The sequence below is a fragment of the Mustela nigripes genome, chromosome 5, assembly GCF_022355385.1.
Source record: "Mustela nigripes isolate SB6536 chromosome 5, MUSNIG.SB6536, whole genome shotgun sequence".
Taxonomy (NCBI): domain Eukaryota; kingdom Metazoa; phylum Chordata; class Mammalia; order Carnivora; family Mustelidae; genus Mustela; species Mustela nigripes.
This window is the reverse complement of record NC_081561.1, coordinates 78871604-78885957: the sequence shown is the minus strand read 5'-3', so window position 1 is coordinate 78885957 and position 14354 is coordinate 78871604. Positions and strand designations below refer to the sequence as shown.

Here is a 14354-nt window from a genome sequence, read left to right as displayed (position 1 = left end):
GCGGAGCCGAGTAGTACATTGAGCTATAGGAGCTATAGGAAATCATATGTAAATTCCTAGTGGGGCTGGCTTAGTAATCAAAAGGAACTGTGTGTGGGGTCTGTTTTATCTTTATTTCACAAATGCTTTATGGGCTTGGCCATTGAGCTGTATTATGGCCAATTTAATCACAACTAACTTTCACAACTAATTTATTTTTGTTTAAAGAATACAGTGTGGGGCGCCTGGATGGCTCAGTTGGTTAAGCATCTGCCTTTGGCTCAGGCCATGATCCCAGGGTCTTGTGATCAAGCCCCATATCAGGCTCCTTGTTCAGTGGGGAACCTGCTTCACACTCTCCTCTCCACTTGTGCTCTCTTTCACTATCTCTGTTGCTTTCTCTCTCTCTCCAGTAAATAAATGAAATCTTAAAAAAAGAAAAATAATATAATATAATAATACCCCCTGGTTGCTCTTTAGAGAAGAAATAATGAATGTAGGTGGAATACATGACTCTTCGGTAACAGGATTGGTTTCTGCCCTTGCTTGGATACACTTGGTAGAAGTGATAGGGACCTACATGATGGTGTGTTGAAAAGGGGATTACCAAAGTGTGGATGATAGAGCACTGAGTACTGAAGCCAAACTGAACTGATGAAACCGTATCTGAGAATTGAAAGTCTAAGAGAGTAGCCATTTTAAAACGAAGGGTATTTAATGGCAGTAGGAGTTAAAATTAATCTACTTTATGGCATACTTTACATATCTAAAAAATAGGGTTCTCTGAACAAAATGACGTTGTTATGATCTAAATGCCAGCAGTTGATCTTGTAAAGTAGCCTATTGCTCAATTCTTACACATTTATTTGAAAAACTCTCTGGATTTTCTGTTTTCTGGCTTGTGGTTTTGAATATATCCTCAGTACTTGAAAAATTCAAGCAGCCCGCACTGTTGGTCACCAGTCCATACCTACTAATCTCTCCTTTTAAATACCTTGTGTTTTGATTTCTAATTACTGATTCTTAAACAAATTAAAACAGGTAAATCAAAATGCAGTATTTATAAATTTCTCCTGAAGAAGCTGCTAGGACATTTCCCTCTCATGAAAAGGGAATAACTTCTGAAACACAAACATGTCTTAGAATGTTTTGTTCTATCAATTACTGTTATTTCTAATGTGCGCCCTTTGTAGACTTCTAAACAAAAATCACTAAGCCTTGGTTATCTCTAAGGCATTCCTCATACAACACTACCAATGAATCATTATGAACTCAATTAAACATTATTGAGGATCCCATTATTATATCTATTGGATTTTCACTGCATTTCTCTCATCCCGTAACTAGGTCATTTGTTTAAAAAGAGTATCATCTGCTCCATTTCAGAGTCAACAAACTAAAGAAAGCTACTTTCAAAGAAATGTCTTTAATTTCTTGGTCATATTGAATATGTGTCAAGGCCACATCCAGACACTACTGCCAGGCTACAAATACATTTATAAAATCAGGCAAATGTCATCTTAAGTTAGTATAAAACTCACTTGAAAAAAAATTACCTTGCTTACATATTTCTAACATCTTATAAAAAATAAGACACTTTGTTTTAACTTCCTTTTCAAAAGAATGATTGAAAGTTTCCTTGAAAGGCATGGACAAGGGTTACTTTTTGGTATCATTTCTTTATATCTGTCTTTCATTTTATGTTTTGAGACAGGTTTTATGTATTTAACATGCCAGAATTTTCTCTTTCTCCCTGGGGGAGGGAGCACAGAAAACTGAGGAATATATGGCATATTTTTAGATTTCTTTACAAGAAGAAATAATAAGAATGACCAGATTTCCCCACACGATGACTAAGAAAATAAGGCTAAGTGTGTGGTTTTCCAGAGAATATTTATTATTATTGTTTTTTCTTTTTTTTTAAGATTTTATTTATTTATTTGACAGAGATCACAAGTAGGCAGAGAGTCAGGGAGAGAGAGAGGAGGAAGCAGGCTCCCTGCTGAGCAGAGAGCCTGATATAGGCCTCGATCCCAGGACCCTGAGACCATGACCCAAGCTGAAGGCAGAGGCTTTAACCCACTGAACCACCCAGGCGCCCCACTATTACTGTTTTTTTTTAATTAACATTGCAAACGATAGGAGTGATATCACAAGCTCTCCCTTTCTCTTGCTACTTCCACCTGTTACAGGTGGGACTCTTATTGAAGTTGTCTTGTTCCTAGTTTCCTCACATTTATACCCCAAACAACTTCCAAATTCATATTAAAAAAACACAGCTCTGAAAATATTACATTTCTTGTTTGAGAACTTTCAGCTTCTCCTCACCAATAAGGTTCATCTCAGGAACCATTCTGGCTAAATGAAATTGCTTACTTCACCATCCAAGGCCTAACAAGACCTGGCCTCCAAGGACCTGGCCTCCAAGGACCTTTCCAGTTCAATGTTCTCTCGACCAGTCATCCTGGAAAACTAGACTACTTGCTCATGAGACGAGCCCGAAACTTCCTTTTCTGTCTGCCTTGGTCATTCTCAGAATGCTCTCCTTCCTTACTCTCCCTATCCAAATCAAGCCCTTCCCCACCCACTCAAGGCCTGGCTCAAATTCTTATCTTTGGGAAATCTTCTGGCCGCTATTAAAGGAATTCTTTTCTTTCAGAACTTTATAGCATTTCCCATCGGTCAGGCAATGTAACACTATTTGGCATTACCTTGGAGTTATTTATGTTCATGTCTTATTTCTTCTATGGTGTTATAAACTATGTAAGTAGAAGTTGCCTTGAATGTAGGAGATGCTTTTTCTACACAGGCTAAATCTTAGCTAAAATCCCAAACCTCAAACTAACATCTATTTCTTTTCACTTTGTGCTTCATATGTACAGTAAGTGTATGTCATCATACTGCCCACTTGGTTTTCAGATTGTAACTCAATATATATGTGTTCTCAACCCTATCTGCTTCTTTCACTTTGAGCTTCTGTACATCATCTTGATGAATTTATCATTTTCTAAATTTCTCCTTAGTCAGGCATGCATTCCTTTTTAAAGTGCACCTTGAACTTATTGTCTTAACCTTGTTTAGAGGTATCAGCTATGTATAAGGAGAAGAAATGATATACTGCTCCTTGGGTCTCATATTCCTGGCCACTACTCAAAAAATTATAAGTTGATGGATTAAGAAAGGGCATTTTTGGTCATTCTAGTTTCAAAGTTGCTCAGAAAATGGAACTTTCGAGACAGAAAACTTGGATATATAAAAAGATTTGCATTTAAACCTGACAATATAAACTGTTATTTTTTCCCTTCTATTTCTAAAGTCACCATGGGATGAAATTTATTAGTTTAGATAAAGTTTCACATTGGTATTTAGCAATTCTACCTGGGTTCACCAGGTTGCTATCTTCTAGAAAGTTCTTCTCTCTTATGAGTTTTGTCTTTTGAAATTTATGGGAAAAAAAAAAACAACAACGTTTTTTCCTCCCCTCCCCATCAAATTGCTTCAGGTTAAAGGAAAATAACCAGCGATCAGTCAACAGGATACATTGTGGGGAGGTCATTCTGTCTGGGAATAATACCCCAAATTACAATCAATCACTGATACTGAAAATAAAAAGAGCTTACAGAATTAGCCTGTTTCCGGGCTTGGTTTATCAGTTCCTTTATCTCAGAGATGTTTTTCTTTAGGTTATCCTCAAGTTCCTTGATGGGTTTGAGTTTATCTATCAGACGATCAGCTTCTTGTTCTAGATTTTTCACAGTGGCATCGGCATCTGCAACTGCATTGAAAAAATGAGTGCATACCACACACACACACACACACACACACACACACACAGACATGAAAATAGTAGTATGCTTCATTAAATAATTGAAAGGCTCTCATCTTATCCACATGATAAAGCAGGGCCATGATTGCAGAAGCGCAGTGTGTGATGGCAAATGGAAAATTTCAGTTGGGACTCAGGCAAGCCAAACGGAAGGTGTTAGAGACGGAGGACCAACACTCTGGTTTTGTGATTAAGATGAACGTTAGCATGGAAGGTAAAGAATACGATGACCTTAATTCAATGATTAATTTCTAGCTTCAGGCCCAAAGCTTACCTTTATAGAAGTTTAGTCACAGAATCAAGGAATGAACGTGTTTTAAAATGTCACTTCATCTGTCCAAGCCAGAACCGTATTTAAATCAGGGTTCTCACCCCAAATTGATTTTCTTTCTTTTTCTCACGGTCTATCTTTGTATGTCTTATAGAGGGAAGCTATCAAAATGTCTTCTGAAAACATTTCGGTGTTGAACAACCCTTAGACTGAAGGCCAATGTTAAACTTTAATTAAATCTTTCATGCTGCAGTTCATTTTCATTTTGAAGAAGAACGGACTATCCTAATCTCTATATTAGGCTGAACCATATTAAATGGCCATTCTTATGGGTTCAAAAAAAAGTTTGAATATCAATGATTTTCAAAGGGGTTTAACCCTAAAATAACTGAAGGTTATCATTGATCCACAGACTTTCAGCATGAGCTTTTCATAGGAGGGCAAATGACACATGGAAACCAATTACTCTATCTCAAGGATGCTGGTCATCTTACCTAAACTACGCCATTTATTATCTGATTGAGCATGTATTGTTCTGATTTCTGTCATTGTGACTCTGATGAAAAAGGGAAACTGCTTAAGGACCAAGGCTGAGCGCTTTGCTCAGCTATGAACAATCAGCACTCTGGTGGTCAGTGAACTACGGAGAACTAATCCTCATGAAGGAATCAAAGGTGCTCAAAAGGAAGGACATTATGATTTTCGAAGCTTGCTTGCTTGCATATTATTTACTTACTTATTTGGCACACACAGGTAGCATGAATGGGAGAGAGAGAGAGAGAATCTTAAGCAGCTATGTATAAGGAGAAGAAATGATATACTGCTCCTTGGGTCTCATATTCCTGGCCACTACTCAAAGCAGAGTAGTGGCAGGGCTTGAACTCAGAGCAGAGCAGAGGCAGGGCTTGAACTCACAGAGACTTGAGATCATGACCTGAGCCAAAATCAAGAGCCAGTTGCTTAATTGAATGACCCACCCAGGAGCCCCGGAAATTATTATTTTTAAACTAGGCTTTGAATTGAGTATTTTGAACTCATGCTTATAAATATGAAAAATACTGTAAGGGTGTTTAAAAGGATATAAGTGTATTATTAAATTTAATTAAAAGAGTTCCTAGATCAAAGCCTGATACGCAGGTTCCTGGGGTCAAAGCTCTTGCTACATAACTGGATATTCAGCAGACATAAAAGCATACCCTTTTGTTCTGTATACTCTTAATAAACCATTTGTCCATTTTTTCCTTCCTTTAATTCCCCAATATTACCCTGGTATTCTACAAATTATCCTAGAATTAAGAAAAAAATTATTTAGAATTGGATTCATGGGAAAAAGGAAAAGGGTAAAGCAGACTATTTCAGCTTCATCCGAGAATGCATTCTTTCCTTTGAAAGCTCTAATATTCTTATCAAATGTTTCCAAATGAAATCCAAAGGTTTCCTACCTCCCTCCCCTTCCCCCACACCTTCTATCTTCTGGAGAAGTTGAAGTCTTTTGGAAATTATCTTCTTGGCGGTTTTAAAAATAAAACCTCTGTGATACTGAGTCTGATACTTTCTTAAATAATGCTTTTTAAAAGTTTGTGACTTTATTTTATAGTTATTTGAGTGTATAGAATTTAAAATCACTTTTGAAGATAGATTATGATAATTCAATGTTTTTCTAGAAAATTATCAATCACTTTTAGGCTCTAAAATTCCCTAGCATATTTTGACAAGTACTTTCTTATGTGTTACATTTCCCCCCTGTATCTAATTATAGCTCCTTTAGAACTTTGTCCATTTGTGTTTTATTATTCTTGGGTTAAGTCTGCCAAGCATTAAAAATATTTTATCTTTACACTCCTGAGGATTCACCTCTTGTATTTATCAAGTGTGTTATTTTCCATCTTCTAATTCATCCATTTTTTTTCATCTTATTTTTATTTTGTCTCATTTATAGGGTTGATTACCTAAATTGCTTATTTCAGTGCTGGTTTTAGTAATATAATCACACCCATATTCCACTGAAGACAGCCTTGGTTGTATTTCTCAGGTTTCAATATGTTGGATTTTACTATTATTATTTTCCATTCTGATTTAATTTTTGACTTTGAATTTAAACTATGAGATATTTAAGAGAGAATATTATTATATCCCAATAATTGCTCATTTGGTAAGATCTAATTTTATTAGTTTTATTTTGTGCTTCTCCAGGTATAATTCTCTAGAAGTTGAGAATAATTATTCATAAGAGGGAGGGAAATGAGCATGGGGTGGGGGAGGAAGCGATACAACAACATATACTTAATCTATTTTAATCCTACTGCAAAGGTCTTTTGAACTTCAGTGGCTGAATCTGTGTTCTCAGAAGAATAACAATTCGATTCAGTCTGTAGAAGAATTCTATTTTCCATTTTTCTATTGGTACCATACAGGTATTTCATTGATTTCTATAACATAATTGAAAGCATTTTATATCAAATACATCCATAGCAAACTTTTTGTAAAAAAAAAAAAAACTTTTAAAAATATATATAGTATTAATACTGTGACATAAATAATATGTGACATAAATAAAGAATAGCTCTAGAAGGTTAAAGCAATACCCAAACACGGTAACATGCAAAGCTGAAGCATTTGCAATAGGCAGTCAAGCTTAAAGTTACGGAAAAGTATGCCGGTAAACATATACATACTGATTTCTGCAGGTAATTTCATATGGAAGCAAAACAAAAAGAAATGAGAAAATTCATGAGGAAATAGTTTTATGAGTTTTATAAAGCAGTGATTATCAAAAACTGGTACTTTTCACAATAGGTGCTAATTACCAATGCATCCTATTTTAAGTCAAACAACTGTGATTAAATAAAAATCCACAAACACATGTCAGTTAGCAGGCTATTGTTCATACTGAAAGAAACTGTACTAAGATTTCTAATAAGATAGAAAACAGACCCAGTTTAATTATTATTATAGGTAACTATCTCTAGATGGAGTGTAAGATCAAAAAGTTAGAGAAAAATATTATAAAGAGACCACTATTAGTTGAGAATCAATATGAAATTGAATGAAGTAGTGTTTTCAATTGTAAAATAAGAGAATGATATTTATTTTAAAACTTATTTTCACTTGGGGGGCATACATATTGTGATCTGGCATGCATTGGAACCATTTATTTGGATGGAATCTTTGAACGACAGACAGCAGCTATTTCTGAGTTTATATAAGAAAAAATGAAAAAAAAAAAAGATTGTATGGCCTTTCTTTTTTTAAGAAATGGCAAAGTATAAATCCTCCCTAGTCCTGAAATGCATGTTATATATGTTTTCACTTTTCCTTGCTCTTTAACGAATCATGCTAGTAGTATTTATTATTTTGTAGCATCGTTAGCTTTTGAGGCAATGGTGCTGAAAAATCAGCACCCGAATTACAGAACATCTAATGTCCATAACTGTTTCTGTTATTACATCCTAGCAACATTTGGATACCCAATGGAAATTTTGGTATATAAACAGAGGGCTAGTCTCTTCAGAGTGACAAGTACAAAAAAATCAAGCATCTCCTTTGGTGAAATCACATACTAAGATATTGTTGCATCACTGCATAAGATGGAAAAAAGATAAAAATCATAATGCTTATTGACTACAGTTAATAATTTAAATTATCATTATATTAAGTTCTACCATATTTTCTCAGTAAATCCTTATTAACTTGATATAATTGAATGAAATATACAAAAGATGTGAAAAAATATTCTTGATAAACTAGATACTTTAATTTCCTGAAAATATTTAAATAATTTAAATATTTACATTTAAATAATAAAATATTAATATTTTTGAATTTTAGTGTGTTTCCGGTTGATAACATTTTAATATCCTGTTCTAACGGGCCTGCTGGTAAGTGTGCTCCTTGACCTCTATGTTCCATGGAACTTCACAAACTCAGAGAATGTAATTTCACAAGCACAGCTGTATTTTCAATTACACTGAAGGATTAAAAAAAAAAGTATGTGGCACCCCTATACCAAAAATCGTGCAGACTTTGAGAATTCCTGGACAAAATGTGGATGAAGAAAGCACTAGAGGGGGCCTGGGGACCTGGATTCTAGCTCTGGAGGTGCAGCCACTCCATTCCTGAGCCCAGTCCATGAGGAGAGCAGACAACATCACTGTGGGGTCTCCTCCTCCTCCTAAGAGTTAGGAGTCTAGGGTCCTTTTATAGTATGAAGAAGCACGGGACATAATCAAAGTGAAAAAGGAGATCTTACTGTTCTTCGAAGGATCTTTTAACACAGCATTTGTTTTGGCTACGCTGTCTGCTAATTGATTGTAGTTTTTCTTCAGGCCATCAAGGTTCTGGTGGAGATCTTTAATCTGTGCCAATACGTCTTTTGCAGTGTCGTTGGCTTGCCTTGCTTTGTCCTTAATGGCTTGCAGTTTAGCAGCTGTGTCTGTTAGCAGGGGAGGGTATGGGGAACAAAGCAAAGGGTCCAGAGTTAGTGGCTTACTCTGTGCCAGTCAAAGGGAGGCTGTGGCTGGCCCACTTCGGGGACACAAGCACAGACGGAAAGGCTGAACTTTGTCTCACTTGATTATAGCAAATGAAGTAATTTTTTAGCTAAATTAAATTTTCTCAGGGACCTTTGCTATGAATACCTGATTAGTTCCTAAGATAGCAAAGTGATTATTCTAAATGTTCATTGTATAAGGGTATACTGTAATTTGCTGCCAAACACATTACAGAGAGAAATTTATCCCCAAGTCATAGTTTCATCAAAAATAGATTTAAGATTTAACTTGAACATTCCAAAAGGTGAATGATGAATGAATGTACTTCAACTTAAAGGTAGAGACTCTGCTGGGTATTTTAGACCATGTGTTTATGTACTTATATTAGTTTTCAGCATTGGAAATTTTCTATTACGTCCTTACTACTGAAGGAGATGACAAGCAATCCTGGACAGTTAGGTTTTTTTTAATATTAAAAAAAGTAAAAATCATTAATATTTCCAGTGTTATATTATATAAATGTATGCTTTAATTTACTTGATCATAATTTGTATAAAGACATATACTGAACATATAGGTGCCTACTAGTATGTGTAGATTAATAGTTAAAGCCACAGGCTCTGAAGTTAAACTGTGGAGTTCAAATCTCATACATGCCACTTTTAACAATGGCCTTCAGCATTCTCTTTCATTTCTTAAATTTCACATATGAGTGAATCACATGGTATTTTTCTTTCTCTGACTGACTTATTTCCCTTAGCATGATACTGTGTCTCAGCTTGTTCCCTGTAAAATGGGAAGAACACTATTAATTTTGTAGGATTACTATAAGGATTACATACACTTAACACGCATATTGAGTAAACACTCAATAAACATTAGCAGATTTTGTTATTATCATATCACATTATGAAAATATAAAGGATAGTACTTTCAGGAACTAATACCAAACAATAACTTCAAGTACTTATAATAGGTAAGAAGATATTACAGACATGGTTCAGCTGTTAATGTTTTCAAAGATGAAACATTTAAGGAACTGAACTTTGCCAAGAAAGATGTGCTAATGGTTGCCAGAGGGGAGGGCTGTGGGGAGAGGGGCAGAATGGGTGAAGGAGGGGTTGGGAGATACAGGCTTCCAGTTACAGAATGAGTAAATCATAGAAATAAATCACAGCATAAGGAATATAGTCAATGATCCTGTAATAGTGTCATATCAGGACAGATGGGAGCTACAACTGAGCTTAAGTATAGCATAATCTTATAGACTTGTTGAATCACTATGTTCAGTACTTGAAAATAATGTAACATTGTGTGTCAACCATACTCAACAACAACAAGAAAAAGAAGTAAAGAATGAAGTGGGAAAGGCTCTCCTCTGTCGTGTAGGTATTATAATCACCTGTGAGTTTGTAATAGAACAAAATTGTAGAGAACGGTACCCATGCGATTCTATACTTTCCCATTAACATGAAATTACAAATAATATTATTTATAATAATAAGAAGAATCTTACTAGAAAGAAGATTTCCTGGGCTGACACATGTAAGAAAAGTATATAAGATGGTTATATTTTCCTTTTTGCAACATCTACCAATGGATGTCTCTAGGATAACAAAGCATAAGATAAATCCGAGGACAGAGAGTATGACTTAGTTTCTCATTCTCACAAAGAAAAACTCACAAGTAAGAAAACCAATATCTAATTTCCTGACAACAGTCCAAGTGTAATGTCAGAAAAGATGATAAACGTTAGAACATTCTTTAATAGTTCAGGTCAACTGACACAGTTAGCAGTGTCCCAAATGCTTACCATTTGGAATGGCTGACAGCTTCCCCAAAGTGTCATTCAAAGCTCTCAGGAGATCCTCATTTCTAACATCTGCATTTTCTAATCTGGTTATTAAGCCATTCAGATAGTCATCATTTTCTGTGAAGGGAAAACAAAAAAGAATGAAACAATTTTAATCATCTCAGAGTTTACACATCTCTGATATGGATACATAATTTCAGATTATTTTAATGTAAGTTTTACAAAATGCGGGAGAATTGATTTAATTCCTTTAATTTATTAGCATCTATCACTACATACATCTCAGACCATAATATAAAACAGGTGTTTATGAAATGACCATTTCACTCTTCAACAAGTTCAATAGCTATGTTTTCCTCTTGGTGTCTGTTATGTATTTGACTTAATTTTATGTTTTTTTTATGGAGAAAAAAACTGCAAAAGAATCAATCTCTTACTGCATTTGTAATGATGTACTCTTGGCATTATTCGCATTAATGTTACTTATTTTAAAAATTTTATCACCAAAATGGATCACAGGATTAGCTTTTAAAAATCTCAAATAGATATGATTGTTAAGTAGAATCTTCTAACTATGGTAAATATCGCATTAATACATAGTTGAAAATGAATGAAAAAACTTCAGTGCATTTCTGATAAAATGTTTTTTTGTTATATATAGAGAACAATATTTTAGAAATTGCTCTCAAATAGGCTTTTCAGAGGTTTTTTTTTCTTGCTACCTTAGCATGATTTCTTTAATGTTAAAAAAAATCACCTATTGGAGATAATTCAATATTACAAGTATAAATTTTTCAGCTGTATTCCACTAGTTTTTAACATTGCCAAAACAGATATACCTGTGACACTACATCAATGTGTATCTTCCAGAATGTTCATGAGTTTTTTTTTTTTTAAAGATTTTATTTATTTATCAGAGGGAGAGAGAGGGAGAGAGAGCGAACACAGGCAGACAGAGTGGCAGACAGAGGCAGAGGGAGAAGCAGGCTCCCTGCCGAGCAAGGAGCCCCATGTGGGACTCGATCCCAGGACTCTGGGATCATGACCTGAGCCCAAGGCAGCTGCCCAACCAACTGAGCCACCCAGGCATCCCTGTTCATGAGATCTTTAATTGGAGGTACAGATATGAAAAAAAAAGATTCTTAAGATCTTTTTCATGAAAACAAACAAGGGACACAATACATATGGTGATACAGAGACAAAAGTTTGTCAGGGTGGGATATGGCGGTGGGCAGGTGGAGAAGAACATACGAGAGAACCCTGATGGTACTTACAGCAGGTAAAAACCAGGAACAGAACAAGCAAGGGAGTTCATGGTGGCGTGAGCACCACCATGGTGGTTGGGCTCATTAAATTGCTTCTTCTGGGCAGATAGTTCTATTCTCTTATTTAAAAGAGTGACTGATTGATTGATTGATCGGTCAATCAATCAATTAACAAACGTCTAAAGCAACCAGAACTGGGGCAACTTGGTATTGTCAACACTAAGACTTGTTCTCATCACTTTCCTGGTACCCAGCTTGGGCAGCAGGAGAGACTAGGTCTCACACAACGGAGCCAGAGTGGTCTCAATTTGCTTGTCCGCATATTCCCCCAGAGGCAGCGCACCTGGCTTCTCAGGGGAACTGAGCAGACCACTGTCAGCTAGAGAAGCATCCCTGCCTTTATCGGCCTTCATCCAGAAAGAATAGCAAAGGGAAAGGAAGATGGATGAAGGATTCTTAGCTATCAGTATTCTGGATGTGAAAAAGAGGACTGAACATATTAATTAATGACCCACTTCATTTCATAGAAGGCTTTTATAGGCAGACAGATTAAAGCACTGTTAAACAATAGTAATGTAAGCACATACTACAGTTTAACACATCTGCCTTTAAGCTCCATGCCAAAGACCTGACATCATTGAAAAACAAAGCATAAAATATCCTAGCAAAGCATGGTTCAAAAACATCAATATGTCCATTTCAGTCACTAAGATGTTATTATTTTCAGTTCTAAGTGCCTCAAAATATATTTTCCAAGTAATTAGATTTTCTCCTCTGTCAATCATGATTCATCTTTCTTCTAATATTTCTGTTATTCTCAGTGTTTGTACTAAAATAAAATCTTTGGATAGGTTACTGAAAGTCTACTTTCAGAGGGAAAGCCAGTCTGATTATGACTGTGATCGCTATATGAATTCCTTGAGAATAAAGGGCTGTTCTTTTGATATTATCTTGGACGTCTTCATCAATTAAGGAAAGGGAACAGTATAAATTTTATTTCTTAGCTTCTTGATTGGATTTGATTTTTTAAATAATGAAGCATTCAAACTGGTCTGGCAAGCAAGATCTTCATGTACAGTGAAAAAAACATTAATTTAAAGGGCATCACTTGGTTTATATTATTTCATGCATTCAAATCGCAAATACTGGCTGAACAGTCAGGCTAATTATTCAGAGGAAAGATTGATCTGAAGAACATTGTTGCTTCTGTCTTTCAAGTTCCAAAGCAGTAATTTTGATCCTCTGCTTTCTGTACTTGGAGATCAGAATGTGAATATTCTGCCCACACTCGGATTTCTAGGTTTCACCTATTAGATTTGGATTCCTTCTTGATGAATCCTCTCCCACACTGTGATGATTTTTTTCTGAAGTAGTTTCTGGAATTTCACAAAGCCAAATCTCAACACTTCATAGCTTTGTCAATAGAATTAGGTGAATAGAAGGCGTGTACAGAAACCTACCATGGATTTCAAAATGGAAAACTTGGGAAATTATTGCAATGAATAGCTCAAAAAAGCAGCCCTCCAAACTCGGCTTTAAATGAAAAGAGATATGAGGCCCAGTGTATCTATAGCTGACATGTAAGGGAGACGGCATTTGGCCTAGTTTGAACTGTAACATGACCAAAGAAACAGAATTATTAATAGTTAAAGAACATCCAACCTGATCCTTTAGTTGTAAATTTTGGAGAACAAGAGAAGGATCCGATTTATAATTCATAGCAACATTTTATAGGATTTCCTCTCACTTCTTCAGCTCTCATACCTAGTAGCTGTAGTTAAGACATTCTCTTTAACTTCTCTCCAGGTATCACACCCACCAAATTTTAAAAGCTACACATACACACTTTTTCCACTTTGGTTCTCCCTTTCCCATCCTGTCCTCACATATTAGAACACAAATGTCAATGGGTTCGGCAGATACAGAGCTCGTACAGTTGAGAGTAAGAAGCAGCGCAGTAAGGGCCGACTGTGAACATTCCTGGCGGTATCAGTTCCTCTTGTTTCCCATGCATTGACTGTGCAGGATAGACATACTCAAACTGAAACTCACCAAGGTTGTAAGTCACTGCTACTCAGAGCACATATTTACTCATTTACCATGCCATGCTGATTATGAATTACAGTTCAGTTAAATCAGAGCTGGTAACTTTGAACTATGTTATGTAATATCTCAAAATAAAGCTGTTGTGCCACTTCTTTCATCATCAATAATGTCTTCTTGTACAAAATTCTTGTCGTTAAAACTGTGGTGTGGTGCAATGGACTCCTCGTAAGACTCAGAGGTGGAAAACAAGGTGGGTTCACATGCCATTTCTTTCCCTTTTTACATGTGTAAGATAAAGATAGTGCCTCCCTTCAATGACTGATAGGAGAAACAAATCTGTGGATGTATGAGAAAGTGCTGGATTTACAACAGGCAGTAAATGGTAGCAAAATAATTCACACTGGCTTGAGGATTGCGCTGCTGTATTTACCAGTTTTCAATGATGCTGAAACAGGTTTCAACTAAATATAAGAATGCTTTTTATAGATTTTAATGAAACATTCTCTTTGACTATTGAAACTCATCTAGGGACGCCTGGGTGGCTCAGTTGGTTAAGGGTCTGCTTTCAGCTCAGGTCATGATCTCGGGGTCCTGGGATCGAGCCTTGCGTTGGGCTCCTTGCTCAGTGGGGAGACTGTTTCTCCCTCTGCTGACTGCTCCCCCT

General features: G+C 35.9%; 1 protein-coding gene across 1 annotated transcript in view; it reads right to left on the bottom strand.

Annotated features, from left to right (window-relative positions):
* The window catches only part of LAMA2 (laminin subunit alpha 2), a 638355-nt gene that overhangs the window by 75010 nt on the left and 548991 nt on the right, over nucleotides 1-14354 (bottom strand). The window contains exons 42-44 of the mRNA XM_059400698.1: nucleotides 10380-10496; nucleotides 8326-8508; nucleotides 3600-3754 (exon numbers count right to left, since the gene is read on the bottom strand). Coding sequence (XP_059256681.1) covers nucleotides 3600-3754; nucleotides 8326-8508; nucleotides 10380-10496 — 455 coding nt within the window. The remainder of the gene's footprint in view (nucleotides 1-3599; nucleotides 3755-8325; nucleotides 8509-10379; nucleotides 10497-14354) is intronic.